Raw genomic sequence first — 11,766 nt, 5'->3', positions numbered from 1 at the left:
GGGGTTATAAATCGCTCCAGGCAAGCCCCCGTACCTGCCTTCTGTATTAATGATTAATAACGTGCCTTCTAATAGGGGGGTGGGGTGAGGGGCTGCAGCGCTCTGCTGGCGCCTGCGGGGGGAGGGGGACCGTGTCCCGCTGCCCGCCGGCCCCGCGGGGAGCCGCGTGCGTCCCTCGTGTCGTCATTTCGCGGAAGAGCGCCGGGGGCGGGGCCGCCTCGTGCCGGCAGCGCGCGCTCGCCCTGCGCCCCGCCCCCGGCGGGCGGTTTGAGGGGAAAACGGGGGGGTTAGGGGCGGTTGGGGTGGGCGTCACGTGCTGCGCGGGGAGCCGCGCCCCGCGGGCAGCCATTGGCTCGGGGGCGGGGCGACGAGGCGGCCGGTTTGTGCCGTCCCCTGCCATTGGCCGGACGCGCGGGTGTCCCCGTAAGGCGGGCGGGGATTGGCGGAGCGGCGGCGGCGGCAGCATGGCGGGCGGCGAGGGCTGGCGGGTGAGCGGGGCGGCGGGTGCCGGGGGCGGCGGGAGCCGGGGCGGTGGCGGTGGGGGCTGAGGCCGGGCTGTGTTCGCCCGCAGCCGCCGCGGCCGTGCGAGGACTACTGGTGGGAGTGGAAGCACTGCCGCGGGCTGCGCCACGCCTTCCACCACTACTACGCCCACGGGGAGCTGCCGGCCTGCGGCCGCTGGCGGGACGACTACGAGGCCTGCCGCGCCTGGGAGCGGGGCCGCACCGCCGCCGCGCAGGTACCGCACCGACACCGGGCCGGCGGGAGACCCGGCCCCGGCGGGGAGGGCTCGGGGTGGGGGGCGGGCAGGGAGCCCGGCGGGAGCACGGTGAGCGTTCTGGTGTGAAAGCTCTCGGTTTCAGGTGCGCAAACGCTGCCGCCTCCCCGGCAGAAGCTGTACCGGGGGTCCCGGAGCTCTCCGCGGGCACGCGGCACCCTTCGGCACAGGCTGCAGCATAACTCGCCGTCCCAGCCGGAGAAGCGGCCGTTTCCTTTGTGGTGGAGGAGTCAGAAGCAAAACATAAACACGACACAGTTAGAAGCGTGTATCCTGGCTTGCTGAGACAGCGTTTGCGCGTCTATTGAAGCACAATCATCTTGTATTCCTTGTTTTATCTCTAATACTCACAGTGGACAGTAAGCTCTGTAAGACTGAAACATCCAACATTGTCATGGTATTATTTTTCCCTGTATTCCAGGAAGCTTTGTGTGAGAGTGAGAGAGCTCGAGTTACGGAAAGGCAGAAATACGCTCCGGTGTGGACGCTGAGGAAGAGCCCACCCCCAGACTGGTACCTGCCGCTCGACCAAGACAAACCAAACTAGCGACGCTGTTATGCTGTGTTTGGTCAGTAACGTAATACACAACACACAGCTGAGCTGAGGGTTTTCCTTCTATGTCATTTGAAATTACACGACTGTAGCTCTGCCCCGCGATACTTCAGCACTCATCAAAAATACAGAGAATTTATTTAAACACCCAGTGTTTTTTAAAGGGACAACTGAGCTGCTTAATTTGATTCTGGTCTGTTACTACCGTGTTACGCTTTAGATTTCATCGCAGCCTCTCATCAGGCAACTCCCGAGCTGTAGCTCCTCTCGCTAGACAAGGACCTCTTCCCCTCCACCCGCCGCTGCGCATCCGGAACAGGGCACCCACCCCCGGCCTGTCCCACGGGAAGACAAGACTCCGGCTGGGGCTCCTGCCTGCCGACTCAGGACGATCACACCAACCGGATCGAAAAGGCATTTCCCAGAGTCCGGGCTGTGGTGGGTTAAGAGCTTCTCACCTGGCGGGATGATGCTGCAGACCCTCAAACTACCCCCCTGCCTGGGCCTGCTCTCCAACAGTCACGTGTGTCAATGGCAGTGTTCAACAGCACTACAAAAATAAAGGTTTAAATGAATGAAGAGAGACCTGTTTGTTTTAGGGCAAACCCTTAGAAACTTGGTTCCAATGCTTACATGGCAACATAAAAACCCCAGACTGAATTTTGGCTTTGTCACGGTATGTTTTCCATCTGTTTTCCCTCTTAGATGCAGAAGCACCTCCCTGAGTCCAAAAAGAAAGGCAGTAAAGAGTCAGCTGCTGCCTCCCTTACAGCACAGACTGTGCTGGGGGGAGCTGTGACATCCTTTCCTCACAGCACAATTAGGGTTCATGCAGAACAAAAAAAAAATCCTGCTGGGAAGCGTGTGGAGGGATGAGAGAGATAAGGCCAGAAAGATAAAATACTCCATGAAACGCTACCACTTTGTCTTGTTCTAGCATGGCACACGTGTAAGGTCGTGTAGCGTTGTTGGGTGTCTCACTACTGAGCGAGCCGTTTAAAAAACCCAAACAGATACTTCAATATTATGTTTTTACAGTCACACTCTAACAGTATTTTAACCTGCAGAAGGAATCGTTTATCCTTATTACACGCTTTCCTCCCTCAGTCAGCGGAGTAGCTCATGCCCGACAAACAACAAACTCCTCCCTCACTGCGTATACACTTTGGTGATATCAACGCACTTCCCTTCCGGAGGGTCGTAACCCGGCAGCGGGGGCGTATAATCAGGTCCATCCCTCTCAAAGGGGAAAAGCCCCTCATCTCGTCTGATTGCTGCCTGGTACAGCTCCTCCGACTCAAGGCGCAATTCCTTCAGTGCTTCTTGCTGAGCCTCCACAAGGGCCTGGATTGCTGCCTTTTCTGCCTTATCTTGGTTCTGCTTGAACAAACACCACTTTTTCATAAGTAACACTCTTCTTTCGGTCTCCTCAAATGACAGAGGGGGAAGACTTCGCACCCTGGTAAAGAATAAGATAAGACTGTAATAGGGAAATGGCCTGCACCCCAAAGAGCAAATAAAGTAAAAAAAAAAAACAACCAACCAAACACAAACCAACAAAACCAAAAGCCCAAACCCAGAGAATACATTTTGTTCATGCAATGTCTGTGAGATTTTCCATGGTGATTCTAACAGGAAATTCAAGTTTCTATTTTTTCACTACTTTTAGCAGAAGCAAATAAAATTTGCTTTCCACGTTTTTGTCCTAGTAGAATTAGATGAGGTTTTGTCCCAAGGCTGGCACTATACTGCAGTTTTGCAGAGAAAGAAGTGAGAAGTGTTTCTCCCATGAATGCAAGCGCATGGTGGAAGACGGCCTTACTTACCTGTTGCTATCCGAGTACTTAAGCGGGGTTATAAAATCCTCAATTGGAATCATTTCTGGGGCAGCTTTTTCCAACTTTCTAATCTTCTTTTTCATACGATCCTTCTGTGCTTGCTCTTTCTTTACATCCACTTTCTTCTTCTTCTTCGGTTGTGCTCTACAAGGGAAATAATTATGTGAATGAAAGAAGATATTTTGTCATTTAATTCAACAGCAGCAGCTTTCACTTCCACTGTACTTTTCTGAGGATGTTCTTTCCCATTGCTTAATCTGGTCCCTAGTAGAGGTTCTAGCCATTAGCTTTATTCAAGTAGTGTAATTTCCAGGAGACAGTAATATGTCTTGTGAGATTTTCCGCAGAGGGACCAGCCCGAGAAAAGCAACCTCCAATTTTGTGCTGAACATCAGAATGACCTGAGGAGGTTCCACAAAAATTGAACTGAAATTGTTTCGCAGTAGCCCAGGGTGCAGCAGAGCAGGTAACGGGTTTATCTGCAATATTCCTGCCATCTCATGTTAAAGAGAGGGAGTGGTTTTACCCATTTCCACTGGAGCGGGGATTGCAGACCCCATATACCCAAGATAACGTACACCAGACTCCGCAAACAAATCCTCACAGCGGGTTATGGTTCAAACAACCAACCTTTATGGTGTGAAACGGTCCCCACTGATGGTACCTACTAGGTAAGAGACCACTTTAAATCTAGTTGCATCAAAAACCCCCCCACAGATACCAAGATGTAGCATAGAGGCAAATGCAGGCTGTCTAACACACCACTTTACAGTATTTTCTGTTCGGCTCGTCTCTCATTTCCATTGCTGCTCAAACGGGAATTCTGCAGCACAGCTTAAATCCGAACATTCTGTGGTTAAGGAAGCAAACATGACTACACACAGGCATAAAGCGACAACTGTACAGGTTACCGTTAAACTCCCCTCACGAGGCCAACGGTTCTTAACCGCTTTTACGCGTAGCCACTTCAAAGCAAATCTCTACAGTTAAAAGTTAGTTTGGACGTGGGGAAATCGGTGTTTCCCCTCAGGATGAAAACGCTTCTCGCTCACCTGGCGGGGAGAGACGCCCGGACCGTCAGCAGCGATGTCTGCCAGTGACTGCCTCGGCTGGGGGCTGCCTGGGGCAGCCAGGAACTGGAGGAATAAGGAAGACAAAGCGTGAGGAGAAATTCGGGATATTCAGTGCTACTACTCGCCCGAACGGCGAGCCCCGGGCCTGGTCCCCCTCCCGGGCGGGCGAGGAGAGAGCCCCGAGCCGCGGCCCTACCTGAGGCGAGCCCCGCGCAGCCCCCGACCCGCCGCCGCCAACATGGCGCCCTGAGGTGGCGGCGGTGTCCCCCACGCTCCCCGCCGACCGCGCTCCCGCTCCCGCCTCTCCCCGTTCCGCCGGTCTGAGGGGAGGTCCCGCCCGCGCCCCGCCCCGCCGGCCCAGGCCCGGGAACGCCGGGGCTCGGGGGCGGCTGTTTCCCGCCGGGCCGGTTAGGCGGTTGCCAGGCGCCGAGTTCCGGCGTTGCCGGGAGCCGCCGGGAGCCGAGCGGGGGATGCGGCCGGGCGGCGGGGGCTGCGGCAGGGGCGGCGCCGGGGCATGGAGCGGCGCTGAGGCGGCTCCGGCCGGCGGAGGGGGTGGGCAGAGCGGCGTGCGGCGGGGGCCCATGGTGGCCGGCGGCCGCTGAGCTCCGCCGCTCGCTCGGCCGCGGAGGCAGCCCAGGCGGAGCCGCCCTGGGGTCCCGAGGGCGGAGGCCGGCGGGGGCCCCGGGCGGGGAACAATGAAGCTCCTGAAGCCGACCTGGGTCAACCACAATGGTGAGCGGTGGCCGGGCGGCAGGTGCCGGGCGGGCAGGTGCGGCGGGGAGCGGGCCGCGGGCGGGGGGCGGCGGCTCCGGGGCCGTTGGTAGCCGGCAGCCCGCTGGGGGCCCCGCCGCGCCGGGGAGCTGCGGGCGGCGGCAGGTGCGGCGGGAGCGGGGAGTCCCCGTCCCCCCGGGGGGCCGGGGGCGGGGGGCAGCCCGGGGCCCCGGGAGCGGGGATTGCAGACCGCAGGGCTGGCGTGGCGAGCGGGCTCGGCCCCAGAAGATGGCTGAAGGGCGGGGGCCGCGCTGCGCGGGGGGAGCCGCCCGAACCGCCGGGCGGGAGCGCGGGGGGTCGACTGGGCCCGGCGCAGGCGGGGGGGTGTCGTGCGGGGACCCCTCCGGCCGCGGTGCGCGGGCACCAGCGCAGGCTCTGAGCGCGGCCGGCCGTTACCCGGCGGGGCCGGTGTTAACGTCCCTGTGAGCCGCAGCACCGGCCGCCGTGCTGGCGTTGGCCGCGGGGGAGAGGGATTCTCCCCGTTGCACTTTCGAAACACCTCCCCGAAGTTATGTAGTAGCCTGCCTGCCGCTCCTCTGGTGGTCTCGTAGGGATTTCTGAGGCAAAACACTTGCAGAATGAAGTGTCGATATCGACAGAAACCTCTGGGCTTCCCTGGCGTGGCGAGTACAGGGCAGCATCTCTGTTGTGCATTTACACTGCTGAATTTCCAGAGTCACCCCTGTACTGATCCTGGCGGAGCAGTGAGAAGAAATCTAACGTGAAGAGCTCACTTCTGTTTGTGCAAGTTTTGCCCTCAAATTCATGTGCACAGCTTTATTTCAACGGCAAATTTTATACCCTGGTGTAAATGTCAGTAGTTGGACTCATCTGGCTGATTGGTATCTAGAATAAAGCCAGGCCGGAGACCGGCTTGTCCAAGCTGCAGAAGTGTGCTTCAGGTCAGAAACCAGAGCTGCAGCCCCCCGCAGCCTGTCTGCCGCCCTGCTGTCCCCCCGCGCTGCACGATTTCAGAACTGAAGCCTCCAGTTGAAATTCGTGTCTTTACTTGAACTGCTCTCCAGGGGCCGTATAGTCAGCAGATGGACTCAGCCTTTTAACGAAAGGTTGTAGTGAACTGAAAAAATGCGGAAGTACTTTATTTGAGACGTTTTTTACATTTCTGCTTGGTTAATCTAAATAAATGTAGCATCTACCTCTTAACCTCTGGCTGCCTGTGGGCAGACTGTCCTGCGCCTCTCTGGATCTTCAGTGGGAGCCCACTTACAAGCTGCTGAATAAAAACTTTGGGCTTAAATCTTTGCAGATCACAGAGATTAGATCTGTCACTTCTTTCCTTATTTCTTGAATGGGTGCACCTTTTGATACGGGTATTTGAAATCTCTAGCAATTTAAAATGCGTCTAACTGTTGCAGAAGATAGTCTTCAGCCAAGCAGTTTGCAGTGAGGCCGCATTTATAAAGCCCTGCGATACTTTGTCTAGTGGATAATGCACTACACAGGGCCTCAATAGTCCCAAATTTTATTCCTATTTCTGACACTGTCCTGCTGGGATGAGTTTGGGCGAGTCACTGTCGTAGTTTCACCACCTGCAAAACAGACATTCTTCACTGGCTTCATTTGTAAAACACTTTAAGGTCTTGCTAACGTATTCAGGACTATCTGACATTCATGCGTTCTTGTCCTTGGGGCAAGGAGTGCAGGGTCGAAACTGGTGAGTTTGGTCGGGCTCTTTTAACATACCCAGGTTCCGGATCTTGCAGGCGTCGCTGCACACAAGCCGTCTCCATCGCTCTTAATGGGCCTGGCCTCCCTGTTTGCTCTGAAACCTCTCCAGAAACAGGGTAAAGATAATTTATACTGTGTGTACTGGAGACTCACTGTGATGATTTTGACTCCCTTTGTTTTCCCCACGGGCACAAGAGGCTGCTTCGCTGTTGCTGGTCTGTGAGCGAGAGTCCTGACAGCCCGACTGGCTCTTCCACGCGCCAGATCAAAGCGCTGTCATTCCTGCCTTTCCCTCTCCCCGCTCACTTTTGGGATTTGTACTTTACCGAATGGACGAGAATGAGTTTAGTGATGCTTACAGGCATGCATTCTCCGTGGGATAACAGACGTTGGAAGTTAGTGTCGTAGCAGGGAAATTCAGTACACCTGGGAATTGTGTGCTGCTGGGCCGAGATGCTGTGTGTTTACCGTAACAGCACTTGAACGCATTTTGGCCCTACAGGTTTTTGTCTTGGAGTTCTTAATGTCACTTTAGCTGAGTACTTATTGGGAATACTACTTCTTCAGATGCATTTTCTGTAAGCTTTTTGCACTCTTAGTGTGGGTTTATTAGATTTTGCGTGGAATTCTCATTATTGTTGTGTTCTTCCATGTTTCTTTGGCTTAGAGCAACGAAGAATCTTGGATAGCGCGGTCTAATGGTGGGGGCAGGAACGGGTGACTGTAAGATCCAGATGAGTGGTTTGCTTCTCCTTCCCAGTTTTCCATGCAGTACCTCTACAAAGCGGCACACGGGTATATGGTGGTTAACGATGGCCGGTGCAGGCACGGGAAAGGAGGTCCCTTGCCGTTCCGAGGAACCCCTGCAAAGCCCAAGGTGCTGTGCATGTGTAACACCTTGTAGAAACGGGAGCCTGCTTTTCTTTAAGCATAGGCACGGAGTTTATTATCTCTCCAAGCTGTAATGGTGGAATGTAAATATTTGAATTGATTTGTGAGTCATGTGGGATGTTATATATCAGATGGTCTAGAAGCAAAATGAATAGAAACTCATTCATATTCTGGTAGAAATTCACCTAAAATTGTCTTTATATTTCATTGATTATTGCCTAAAATTAAACAAAAATGACACAATGTTTTTGTTTTGGTTTTTTTTGTTTGTTTTCTTTTTTCTTCAGCTGCTGTGTTCTTTTAAAGATGGGACTTTCTTCTTGGGTTTGAATTACCTTGCTTGGAACTTTTTGTTCCATACCTTGCTTGGAACTTTTTGTTCCAAGCTTGTTTCATTATCAGTATTTCTTTAAGTCATAATGTATATTTGGGTTCTTTAAATAATCCAGGAAGATATCTGGTCTATCGTAAGGTGTTCTGGTTTTAATCAACCTGGTTTGCTTCCATATGCAATGTGATGCTATGAGCTTCAATAATTTAAACTTATTTTTTTAGGAATTATTGCAAGAGGGCAAAATGTCTTGAAACACACTTAGATTTTAATGTTACTAGTTAAGTTTCACTTACATTTTGTTTTGATGCATGATTGCTGTACAGAAATTCAGCACTTCTCCAGTGAGGGGCATGGGAAAGCATCTGGGCACTTTGAAACAGGGACCTTCTGCCTTTTGGCTCGTTTCAACGGGGTCTAACAATGGAATCAGATAAAAACGTGGAAGGAAGCAGTCACTATCAAGTAATGGCTTCTTCTCCATTAATTTGAGAAAATGAAGGAAGTGAGGAAAAGCCCGGTATCTGTGATCAGTTTATAAACAACAAATAGTACGGAACAAGTCTTGTCGCTTTAACCCGTGGCAGTTGGCCACCACTGTAAATGGTATTCCCTTGGTAACAGTGCCCTGCAGGAAAGAGCACCCTGGTAATGACTTTGTCTGGCTGAATTTCTGTCCTGCGATCACTTAATCTGCTCTCTTTTTTTTTCTTTTTTTTTTTTTTTAAGTCATTTGACATCTCTAGGTTTATAAAATTGGAAACCAGTACCAAAAGTGTTGATCTACTTGGGCAAACAATCTAATGATTATTGAACCTGTTCTGTATTTTAAGGAATAGACATAACACTGTAGAGAGCAAACTTATTAAAAACATAAATTTCCTTCTAGATCGTGAAAGAATTAATATACATTCATAAGCAGGTAGCTTTAGTAGTGGTCCTTTTTTTTCAAATCTAAGTAATCGAATTTAATCATGACAAGCCCTGTGTGTCTCAGCCGCCAAGAAGGGCACGTGCAGCCCTGGAGCGGGACAGTGGGAAGATGCTCCTTCCCGAGCCAGTGCGTTGACGTTCGAATGCCTCTTGCCCGAAAGCTGACACTTGGAACGTGCTGCAGGGAGCTCCGTGTGTTTCACCCTTTTCTCTGCTCCTGAATACAAGTGTGTAACAAACCTGACTTGAAACTTCATGCGGTCTTTGTGCTAGAGAGGAGCTGAATTGCTTGTGACCTCGATATGCTGCTCTCTAATAAATAGCAGAGGCTGCAGCTCCTTTCTGAGGATCGGCCAAAGGGTCCAAATTAGGTGCTCTCTAGTCAGGATGAGACCACCGTCAGCCTCTGAGCTTTCTGGTGCTGAAACACGCAGTGGCTCTGATATTGCCTGAAAAATGGGCACAAGTCATCTTTACGGGTGAAGCGGCAGAAGCTCAGGTTCCGATATCCAGGAGTTAGTGCTTCCTGCTGGCGTCCCCACAGGGCTGCTGCTGCGCTTGGCCCCACCGACAGCCCATCGCAGCCGGAGCCAGGAACGAAATCCTCATGTCCCGTGGTCCTGAGCCACTCCGTAAGGAGTTGCTTCACTCTTTGGGTGGCCTTTGTCAGCCTAAGTTTATGCCTTCCTCCCCTGCTAAAATTACTCCATCTTATAGTTGAAGAGCACAGTAAAAGTGTTGTGAACTGGAAACTGTGGGCTCTAAACAACTGAATGGTCCATGTTTAGTCATATTACCCCTGGATCTTGGAATAATGTCCAAAGCCATTTGAGATAAAATCCAGACGGACCTGTAAATAGCATTTCATCCAGGTTGGCTTGTAAGTACTGTGCTGTGCCAGTACGTGACATGGCGTTTGGCAGTTGCTGTCTGTATTTTGGTTGATGCAGAATGCCTGTTAAGAAGAGGGTGTGACAGGTTGGGGCTGGGTGTAGTTTGACAGATTTCCGGTATATGGAAAATGGAAGACTCTTATCTGTGCAAACTCCTAGAAGTCTGGAACTTGATTTAATAAACTAACGTTTCTCAGGACAAAAAGCCTGTGTTTAAAGGTTAACCACTGGGTGCATCTGAACATTGCTGGTGAGATTGAGACCTCTGAACGTAGTCCAGTTTATTAGGAGGCATCCATCAGATGGAAACAGTATTTACTTGGCTCTGATAGGAGATTAATTTGACGGGCCTCATGTTCACAAGTCATCGTGCTTTAAGCTTATTGGTAAATTCTGCTGAAAAGCCCACGTTTACTGGGCAGATGGTTGGGTGTGATTAGTTACCTGTGGAATAAGGTCCCTTCCTGGATTACAGTTGAGCCACGTAGGAGACTTGATTTGTTGTTGAGGGCTTCATTTATTAGCGCTGCCTTTCCTGAGTGCAAAGTCCATACCCTTTTTAAACTTCCCTTGTAAAATAATGCTCTGTCACCTGATGACTTCCACTGAGTTCTGAGTTTTTAGGATCATAATATTTTATGAAAATATCTGCTCGGTGCTCATTTGATCAAAAGCCAAATTTATGAAGGACGAGTGGTGCAACTGGATAAGAGAAGGAATGAGTTTTCCTGTATGAGATGACTGCATCTATTAAGCCAGTTTTAAATACAGTATCGTTAAACTAAAAAATACGTAAACTCTGAAGCCATGTTCACAGGTGCTGTGCTGGCTCTGGACGCCGTAATTCCTCCTGATTATTGATGCCCCTGTGTTAGAGGTTGCTGTTCCTTCTGATTTGCTGGGGAACTGTTTCCAGTAGGTGCGGATGATAACACAGGCAAAGGGAGCTGGGTTAGCGCAGTTCAAAGGCCTTTGATAACTGGCTTCCTGGAAGGAGCGCTCTCCTCCTCCTGCCTCATGGCAGATTTGGCAGTGTAGTGAGTCTTCTTGCCCAAGACTACTGATGCAGATTGAAAAGGTGTAACCTCTTCCGCCTGTAAGGTCTACAGAATGACCTCTTTCGCTAAGTGTCAGTAGGCCGAACTATTTTCAATTTCTGGTTTAATTTAAGGGAACTTCCATATACGAGAAGGAAAAAATAAATGTTTGCTTCTTGCCTGTGCTTCTCAGAATATTCAGCTTAGCCCTGTACGTTACATTCAAGTTAATAGAATAAAAGATAGAATCAGGCTCAATGCTCTGAAGAAAAGCCACAGCTAAGTCTCAATTTATGTGTTTTATGCGGTCTAAAGGAGGTGGAAGGAATGTGAGTCGAGTGCCATCTTACTGTACTTCAGGCCTTTGCTTGGCTGCCTGTAAAAATTTTAAGGGGAATCACATGTCAGAGTTGCAATATAAATCCGAGTAAAATAAACCTTAAAACAAGTCAACATAAACAAAATTAAAATTGATATGAAGCAAAATTCATATCTCTGAAAAAGTGAGAAATGCTCCATATTTGGATGAGGGTTTTGTTAGTAGTTTAGCGTCGAGGAATCTGGATGCTACAGTTGCAACATAAAAGCTATCACTGGATAAATTCTCCAGGTTTTATTGTTTGTGTCTTAACCTATCATGAAGATATAGTGCAAGAATTGACACACATGGGAAATTTATCGAGTAATCTTGGTATGTGTGTGCTAGTTTTTTTGGCCATTACAATAAATTGCCTTATTTTATACTGGCACGTGTGTGATGTTGCTGGCAGAAGCATTCCAGTTTGAAAGGGTTCAGATTGCTGCCAAAAATTACTCGAATGTGGAACTCACATGCATGTTCCTTCAGGTAATCCTTCAGGTTCCTTCACGGTAGCTCTTTGAGCATCATCGAAAGGCAGTAAATTTACTTCTCTCTCCTTCCTTCTCCTCCTGCAAGGGCTGAACGAGCTGTGAACGTGTAGGAGAGCGTGTGTGATCC

At 50.8% G+C, this 11,766-nt stretch overlaps 3 protein-coding genes across 7 annotated transcripts in view; 2 read left to right on the top strand and 1 right to left on the bottom strand.

The window, feature by feature from the left end:
- The first annotated feature begins 343 nt into the window (after positions 1-343).
- C13H22orf39 (chromosome 13 C22orf39 homolog) lies at positions 344-1,910 on the top strand. 3 transcript variants are annotated; one of them, XR_008469146.1, is made up of 4 exons: positions 344-488; positions 572-739; positions 864-1,100; positions 1,200-1,330. XR_008469146.1 is itself a non-coding variant. In XM_054219530.1 (4 exons), exons 1-3 carry the CDS (start codon positions 465-467, stop codon positions 1,323-1,325), a joined length of 318 nt encoding a protein of 105 aa, XP_054075505.1. In that variant the 5' UTR covers positions 346-464; the 3' UTR covers positions 1,326-1,347; positions 1,552-1,910. The 3 variants fall into 3 exon arrangements, 2 of the variants coding, with proteins under 2 accessions (XP_054075505.1, XP_054075504.1); XM_054219530.1 differs by lacking the exon at positions 864-1,100 and adding an exon at positions 1,552-1,910 and having other exon boundaries at positions 346-488; positions 1,200-1,347; XM_054219529.1 differs by lacking the exon at positions 864-1,100 and having other exon boundaries at positions 346-488; positions 1,200-1,910.
- A 435-nt stretch (positions 1,911-2,345) lies between these two features.
- On the bottom strand, positions 2,346-4,564 carry MRPL40 (mitochondrial ribosomal protein L40). Its single transcript, XM_054219528.1, has 4 exons — positions 4,439-4,564; positions 4,222-4,305; positions 3,158-3,313; positions 2,346-2,790 (listed from the first exon to the last, which is right to left on the bottom strand). The coding sequence occupies exons 1-4, from the start codon at positions 4,480-4,482 to the stop codon at positions 2,481-2,483; spliced, it is 594 nt and encodes a 197-aa protein (XP_054075503.1). The 5' UTR covers positions 4,483-4,564; the 3' UTR covers positions 2,346-2,480.
- Positions 4,565-4,789: 225 nt separating this feature from the next.
- LOC128917030 (protein HIRA) overlaps positions 4,790-11,766 on the top strand; it is a 36,055-nt gene continuing 29,078 nt past the window's right edge. Inside the window, exon 1 of one of the 3 annotated variants that reach the window (XM_054219527.1) lies at positions 4,790-4,974. In XM_054219527.1, the coding sequence (XP_054075502.1) occupies positions 4,938-4,974 (37 nt within the window). In that variant the 5' untranslated portion in view covers positions 4,790-4,937. The remainder of the gene's footprint in view (positions 4,975-11,766) is intronic. The other 2 variants (XR_008469145.1, XM_054219526.1) reach the window with 2 other exon arrangements.

This window comes from Rissa tridactyla, chromosome 13 (genome assembly GCF_028500815.1).
Source record: "Rissa tridactyla isolate bRisTri1 chromosome 13, bRisTri1.patW.cur.20221130, whole genome shotgun sequence".
In the NCBI taxonomy this organism is placed as follows: Eukaryota; Metazoa; Chordata; class Aves; order Charadriiformes; family Laridae; genus Rissa; species Rissa tridactyla.
The sequence above is the reverse complement of the archived record's forward strand: the minus strand, read 5'-3'. Positions and strand labels throughout refer to the sequence as shown.